This window comes from Lepisosteus platostomus, chromosome 12 (assembly GCF_059453375.1).
Source record: "Lepisosteus platostomus isolate fLepPlt1 chromosome 12, fLepPlt1.hap1, whole genome shotgun sequence".
Taxonomy (NCBI): Eukaryota; Metazoa; Chordata; class Actinopteri; order Semionotiformes; family Lepisosteidae; genus Lepisosteus; species Lepisosteus platostomus.
In genome coordinates, this window is record NC_142622.1 from 30169715 (window position 1) to 30177903 (window position 8189).

Below are 8189 nucleotides of genomic sequence, written 5' to 3' on the forward strand. Positions count from 1 at the left end.
TCAGTGGGGGAAGGTGTTGAGTGTGTTGATGTTTATAGAAAAAAAAGAATTGTGTTTGCCACGTAGACGTCTGTGTGGTTGCATATGAGCAGCTTAGTTGTTCCACGTGTTTAGTGTTGTATAGATAGTTTATCCCTCAGTATTAACCCAGTATTAGTGTGGTCTTGTATAGGATTTCATTTTGAAATGTTGTTAGCAACTTTTAATTGGTTATGTTCGTCTTTATTATTGTACGTAAGCGGGGCGAAGTTGCCGGAACCAGAGGTGAAAATAGAGGTTCTTCACAAGCCTTTTATCTGTCACCGAAAGACAAAATTTGGGGACATGCTGCTGATACATTACGAAGGGTTTTTGGAGAGCAACGGGACAATGTTCCACTCCAGGTGAATACTTTGGGGAAAATTACAAAGGGCAGGGGTAATTGTGCATACAAATTTGAACACTGTATTATGGAATATTTGTTTTAACTTCTGTTGACGTGTTAGTTTTGCGATCAGTTTAAAAAACACCCCAAGAAAGTCACTTTATCAGCGTGTGTGTATTACAATTTAGGAAAGATCTAAATCCTGGATAGAAAAACGGGTCAGTTAAAACTTCAAACAAATTGATCTTCCAAGTTTAGTTTTTCAAGGTAAAGTTTACACAATGCATATAAAGAGTCAGGGACTCTTACTGAATTCCTTTTATCGATGACTTTTTAAACTGATTTCCTCTAAACCTTAGGACTGTCCACTTTTCTCTCAGTTCTTTTGGGGTTAGTGTAATTCTCCTGCTTTTTATAAGGCTAAACTGTGTGAGCTAGTCGTTCCATTTTGTATTTAGTCCTTTGCCACAGTTTATTGTAACTTTATCTGGTTTGTACAGTACAGGGCAGCCATCTCTAGTTTTACCTTACATCTACATGAAATTAAATATGTTTAATTTTGCCATTTTGCAAATAGCCATGTTGCCATTTGCAGAATGGCAACATTAGTTCAGAAACATTTAACAAAGTTTTGTTTTCTCAGCCGCACACTTGGCGATAAGCATCCTGTTTGGTTTACTCTTGGAATAAAGGAAGTTATCAAAGGCTGGGATAAAGGCCTGCAGGGCATGTGTACAGGAGAGAAAAGGAAACTGACTGTGCCACCAGCCCTTGCCTATGGAAAAGAGGGAAAAGGTAGTTTGCAGTTTTTGGTGGCATTTAACGTCTTTCACAAGAACAAATGTTCAGTTTGGACATTCAGGTTTTGATTAAAATATTCACTTAGAAATGGTACACAACTGAAAGAGGTTGAATACTTTTGAAGGTGCTTTACTTAAAAAATCAAAATAACTACAGTAGTTCTGCTTGACCACTATTTCTAAAACTTCTTTAGTGCCTATAGAAAGTCAACAAACCCTTTCCAAAATAACACATTTTGTGGCTTAACCTGATATTAAAATATATTAATCAAAATTGATTTAACCTTAACACATTGTAACACAACCTGCAAGTGAAGAAAATGTTTAAATATTCTGAAAAGTAATTACAAATGAAAACTAGAAAACAGAGTTGGATACATGTACACACCTCTGGGTACTTGGTAGGAGTACCTTTTGCTTGAATTATAGATATAATTCTTTTTGGATAGGTCTGTACCAATGTAGCATAACTAGATTTGCTAGTAGGTAGCTGCAACAGAATGCGTAGGCTGCAAAGTAGCAAGTAAAAGTTTATTCCATTCAGAAAAGTAAAGAAAAGAAACACAACAAACATTGTGTTTCTTTTCTTCTTTTCAGCATGGAATAAACCTTTTCTTGTTCCTTTGCACACCTTGATTTCACAGTGTTTTCCCATTCCTCTTTACAGAACTGGAGACTTTCTATAGGCACTGTATATGGTGTATGTAACTGTTTTCATAGTAGGCGTCTATGATAATGAACAAGTAATAGGTTTATTCGATGCTGAAAACAGAACAAAGAAAACACAATGTTTCGGCCGTGGAGCCTTCTTCAGGCGTGCCAAGGCCTTTGCAGCCTACGCATGCTGACGCAGCTACCACCTGAACGATCTATGATAATGTGCTTCACCTGATCACTTCCAGGCTGCCAGATTTCACAAGTTAGAATCTGATGGTTATATGATTTGTAACTTCATTGTCTTAATAAAATAATACAATTTTAATAAACCTATTGAACGATACAGACATTTTAAGAAATGCAGGCGGCAAAACCTATAGGTGCCAGCATAGGATAAAATACATTGGAAATTTAGTTTTTATTATTTAGACATAAAATGGGGGGTAGTTGAAAAGACTAAATGGTGTTTGCTGTTTCAATTTATTTTCAATTTTAAAATGTCTGAAATTGTCTGTTTCAAACATTTTAATCTGTACCCACAGCTTCTTTTTAGTGTGTCATTTTTAAGTTGATTGAGTTAACCCTGATGTTACTAACAACTTTTTGTTACTCACCTTTAGGCACCTAGCTACAGTATTTAGTAACAGCATGCTGAGTCAAGATATGCATGCTGCCAAATGCATTCTGTGTAGTACCTTTCACCACATTGGTAAGCCTAGAAAAATAAGTGGCATGTAAACTCTAGATGGCACTAAATCTTTGCTTTTTGAAACTTGGACTTTCTTTGTGCATGATTGCGTTGGTTGTCCTTCTGAAAGGAGAATGTTAAAAGCTTTTTATTTTGCTTTAGTTTACTGCAACTTAAAGTAAAACCAGCAGCAGAGCCCACTTGTCTCTTTTTCTTCTAAATTAATAATTTTTAAAGGGAATGAAAAATATCTGAAAAGCTATGCTTGTGTAGTACGTAGTATTATATTTTAGTTATTTGAATACTAACTTCTTCTATAGAATATGCTTAACAGTTAGGTAAAAGTATTTCTATTGTTTATAAAATAGAAAACATTAAGACACTAAGTTTTGTTTCTTCTATAAACTGTGATTCAACAAGCTTCAGCATCACATAAAATCTGTTTCCTCTTGCCTTTTTTTCTAGGAAAAATACCTCCTGAGAGTACACTGATATTTGATATTGAATTAATGGAGATCAGAAATGGACCCAGGTCTCATGAATCATTCCAGGAAATGGACCTTAATGATGATTGGAAGCTCTCTAAGTTGGAGGTGTGTATATAATGCACCTTGGTATCTTTGAAAGGTTGTTTAATTGTGGTCTTTCATTTTTATTACTGAAATAATTAAACCCTTTAATCAAAATAATTAAATACCAAATATAGCCAACACTTATAAATGTATAGTAAATAATAAATGAAACATTGGGGAGAGAGAATTACCTAGTCTAATGTAACTACCTTATGTAATGTAAAGCTTCTGTGATTTTAACATTTTATTATGGGACCTGTGGGAGGTTTATGTAAAGTCAAATTTCAGTAAAGTGATTCACAGGAGACTAGGAGACTAACCTAGTAACAGATCTATGCCTTTTTATAGTGATAACATGCCTTCTCTCAAAGAGATAAGATCTAAATAAAATGAGGTCAATCCTAAAATGATAAGTTCAGTTTCCAACCAAGCAAATAAAATGTTATGATTCACAAGTAAAACACAGCACTGAGGACTGTGAACAAGATTAAGAGAACACTCCTTAGCCTGAAGTCATTGAATGGTTGATGTAACAGTATAACAGAGACATAAGATCACTTTATGACCTATACAATTTCTTGCATTAGGAATTTATCTTTTCGCATACCCTAGCTTGCTCTCCATGACACACAGACAGGGAGAGAAGCTTGGGGTCAGAGTGCAGGGTCAGCCATTGTACAGCGCCCCTGGAGCAGCTGGGGTTAAGGGCCTTGCTCAGGAGCCCAAAGGAGTAGGATTCCTCTACCGGCTGCAGGATTTGAACTGGCAACCTTTCAGCCACAGGCGCAGATCATTAGCCACAGAGCCACCGCTCCGCCCCCAACCCCCACCCCCGGTCACTCCGCCACCGCTCTCTATAAAGACAGATTAAAGGTTTATAATAAGAAGGTGTTCTATGCCACATCAGTCACTAATGACATGAGCCAAATGCAACTGGAGTTCTGTAAGTAGTGTCACACAAATGGCTTAGTGTTGACTCCTTCAGCTTTCTTGGCACTAGCAGGCTAGCAGTGACATCGCTGAGTGATGTGCTGCTCCTCCATGTAGTGTTAATGCTCCTTTCAGGCATTGTAGGTTTTTCGTTATATGAAATGATTAACAGATGTCCAAGTGGGGGTTTCACAAGAGCATGGCAGTATATTTTTTCTACCAAGTGGGTCTTTGCTGGAGGGTCTTAAAACAGTTTTTGATTCCAGCTTCAGTAGGTATGTAATATAAAACTTGTAGAAATTGCCATTTCTAGAACATATAACTTAGAATTTGCATCTTTTATATTGTGCGTAATGCTAAGTAACAAATGTTTGGTAATGTAGTTGTGCTGCTTAATGTTTCAGGTCAAAGAGTATTTGAAGAAAGAATTTGAAAGGCATGGCTATTCCCCCAATGACACCCAACATGAAGTGATGGTTGAAGATATTTTCCAGAAGGAAGATGAAGATAGTGATGGATACATATCTGCTAGAGAATTTACATACAAGCATGATGAGTTGTAGAAAAAGAGAAAATATTTGAAAGCTTACCTTTTGTGATATAGCATCTGTAAAAACAAGTTGGGTATTGGCTATTAGGAAAACATTTTTGAATATTTCAATGTTTTTAAATTTAATGACATCACATTGTAGTTTGAATATGAAAGACGTTTTTGTTGTGTCATACTTGTTTGTTACCTAAAAAGGTCTTTTTATGTATATAACAGCCATTTTATAATGGAAAATTTCCAAAGCATGTTACATTGTTTCTGTGGGGAAAATAGGAAACATGCAAGATGTATCTAATGTAAAACACAAAAATCATAAAGAGTGCTGTTGTTACATAATGTTCTGTGTCTTGCCAAATGTTTGAAATTTCAGACCTCCAGCACCTCCAAGATGGTAATATGCCCTTTGAGTGGGCAATTTCAGACCTGCGTTTTAAAAGTCATGTAATAGTGATATGTTCCTTAAAGGCTATACAAATACTGTACAACTGGCTGTCTGCCAAATATTATTTTAAAATAACTGAAATCTTAATCGTATGTGTATTGTTGTACATTTACATAGTATTCATGGTTTCTGTTTTTCTACATACATGCAAATTCTTGCACTTATCTATATTGGAACATCACATGCTATAGGTATGTGTTTTGAATTTCATCCAAATATTTTTTAACACCAGTTCCTATTTCTACAGTGTTTGCGAATCCCTGTAATATATCATCTACAAACTTCACTAGTTTGCAGTGGCCCTAGTATAGATCCTAGTGCTATTCCACTGATACGATCACCCCAATTTGAACATTCACTCCTTTACTGTACTCTGATTTATATTCAATTCAACTTTATTGTCATTAAACTTACACAGGTGCATAGTATAATGAAAAGTGTTTCTCATTAGTCACTCAGGTGCAGTATATAAATAGGACAGAAGATAAGACAATAGACAGTAACACAATAGCAATAACAGTAACATGTAATAACATAAGATAAATAACATGTAATCAAAACTGTGCAAAATTCTGCAAACAGAAAATATAACAGGACAAAAACAGTGCAAGGTAATTCTTGGAACAGTGCAAAAACAGTATGGTTAATAAATATTAAATATTACGACTGGTACAGTTTTACTGGGCTATCGAGGGGACAGTACAATTTTGGCTTACATGTGTGTGTAGTGGTGTAGGAGTACAGTCATTGTGGATACAGGAAGACGTTAGGAGAGATCATAATATGGTGGGAGGGAGTGGGGGCAACACCAACTTGACAGCTATGGGGAAGAAGCCATTTTGAAGTCTAGTTGTGTGCGACTGGAGTGACCGGAACCTTCTGCCAGATGGTAGGGGAACAAACAAGTTATGAGTGGGGTCAGACATAATTTTGGTGGCTTTTTTCAGACTCCTGGTGTTGTTTATTTCCTGGATGGATGGTAAGGCACTGCTGATGTTTTGGGCAGTTTTGACCACCCGCTGTAGTGCCTTACAGTCGGATGCGGTGCAGTTGCCGTACCAGACTGTGATGCAGCTGGTCAGTATGCTCTCCACCGTACATCTGTAGGAGTTGGTGAGGATCTGTGGATGTAGGTGTATTTTCTTTAGTCTTCTCAGGAAGTACAACCTCTGTTGTGCCTTCTTGATGAGACTGGACGTGTTCAGTGTCCATGTAAGGTCCTTAGAGATGTGAACACCTAGGAATTTGAAGTTATTCACCATCTCCACCGCAGACCATTCTATGTAGATGGGGGAGTGAACTTTTCCTTGTCTTCTGAAGTCAACAATCAGCTCTTTGGTTTTGCTGATGTTGAGACATAGGTTGTTGGTTCGGCACCAGTCTGCAAGTTGTTTTATCTCCTCCCTGTAGGCAGTCTCATCATTGTCAGTAATATGGCCCACGACTGTGGTATCGTCAGCATACTTGATGATGGTGTTTGTGCTGAACTTGGCAGTACAGTTGTGGGTGAACAGGGAGTAAAGCAGTGGGCTAAGCACACAGCCTTGAGGGGCACCGGTGTTAAGGGTGAGTGTGTTGGAGGTGAGGTTGCCAATCCTGACAGTCTGGGGTCTGCTGGTGAGGAAGTCTAGGATCCAGCTGCAGAGGGTTGTATCTAAACCTAGAGCCCTGAGTTTGGTAGAGAGTTTTATGGGTATGATGGTGTTAAATGCTGAGCTAAAGTCAATGAACAGCATTCTTGTATAGATGTTCCTTTTATCCAGGTGGGTTAGTGTGGTGTGTAAAGCTTTAGAGATAGCATCCTCTGTGGAGCGGTTTGTGCGATAGGCAAACTGGAGAAGATCCAGTGTTTTTGGAATGCTGGCTTTAATGTGTGGAATAAGTAGTTTTCAAAGCACTTCATTATGATGGGGGTGAGTGCAATAGGGCGGTAGTCGTTCAGGCCTGTGGGGGCTGATTTGTTTTGGTACTGCCACAATGGTGGTCGTCTTGAAGCAGCTAGGTACAGTGGCCTGGGCAAAGGACAAGTTGAAGATGTCAGTACAGACATCAGCTGTCTGCCAGGCACATGTTCTGATACCAGGCCAGGGATACCATCAGGTCCAGCAGCTTTATGTGTGTTCACTCTACTTTGTGATTTCCACACATCTAGCTTGGATAGTGTGGGGGTGGGGTGGCAGGGGAGTCAGTGGTCCAGGTGGTTGGTTCAGGGTTTTGAGCTTCGAAGCGTGCTTAGAAGGTGTTAAGCTTGTTTGGAAGACAGGGGTCAGTAGCGCTTACAGGGCTTGTTTTGCTCTTGTAGATTGTGATTGTATTTATGTCTTGCCACATGCGTCGTGGGTTAGCGTTGGTGTTGTAGTGGTGTTCTATCTGGGATTTGTACTGTTTCTTGGCAGATTTTATGCCAGCTCTTAATTTTTTCCTAGCCCCTCTCAGTTCTTCCTCATTACCAGATTTGAAGGCTGCATCACGGGCTTTGAGGAGGGAGCAGATTTCAGTGTTCATCCAAGGTGTTTGATTCGGGAGTTTGCGTATCTTTTTAACGCTCACCACATCATCAGCACATTTGCTGATGTAGCTGGTGACTGCTGATGCATACATGTCAATATCGGTGTGGGATCCGTGGGAGGCTGCATCTTTGAACACACTCCAGTCTGTGCACTCTAAACAGTCCTGAAGCATTGATTCTGCCTCTTTGGTCCATGTTTTTACAGTTATAACTGGAGCTTTGGTGCGTTTGAGAAGTCGTCTGTAGGCTGGGAGTAGGAACAGGGAGATGTGGTCAGATTGTCCAAGAGGGTGAGGTACTGCTTTGTAAGCACCGGGTACATTAGTATAAACTAGGTCAAGTGTGTTGTTTCCCCTGGTGGGGCAGTCAACGTATTGGTTGTAGCTAGGCAGGACTGATTTCAGATTTCCCTGATTAAAATCGCCTGCAATAATAAAAACACCATCAGGGTGTGCTGATTCTTGTTTACTAATAGTTTTGGATAGTTTTTTGACTGCTTCCTTAGCATTAGCGTTAGGAGGTATGTATACAGCGGTAATAATGGCCGACGTGAATTCCCTAGGTAGGTAGAAGGGTCGGCATTTTACCAATAAATATTCTAAGTCGGGTGAGCAGTGGATCGCGATTTCTGTAGTATCTCTGCACCATGCTTGATTGACATAAATACACAGACCTCT

The 8189-nt window shown here is 38.9% G+C and overlaps 1 protein-coding gene across 1 annotated transcript; it reads left to right on the forward strand.

Annotated features, from left to right (window-relative positions):
• Positions 1-12: 12 nt before the first annotated feature.
• Positions 13-5090, forward strand: fkbp14 (FKBP prolyl isomerase 14). The gene is made up of 4 exons (XM_088601591.1): positions 13-383; positions 1008-1159; positions 2975-3102; positions 4416-5090. Exons 1-4 carry the CDS (start codon positions 187-189, stop codon positions 4572-4574), a joined length of 636 nt encoding a protein of 211 aa, XP_088457717.1. The 5' UTR covers positions 13-186; the 3' UTR covers positions 4575-5090.
• Positions 5091-8189: the final 3099 nt, after the last annotated feature.

Excerpts from the sequence above, each read along its gene's own strand:
- fkbp14 (XM_088601591.1), top strand. The coding sequence starts at position 187 with ATGTTGTTAGCAACTTTTAATTGGTTATGTTCGTCTTTATTATTGTAC. Across the intron at positions 384-1,007 it reads GGGACAATGTTCCACTCCAG|CCGCACACTTGGCGATAAGC; the intron begins GTGAATACTTTG and ends TTGTTTTCTCAG. Across the intron at positions 3,103-4,415 it reads GGAAGCTCTCTAAGTTGGAG|GTCAAAGAGTATTTGAAGAA; the intron begins GTGTGTATATAA and ends TTAATGTTTCAG.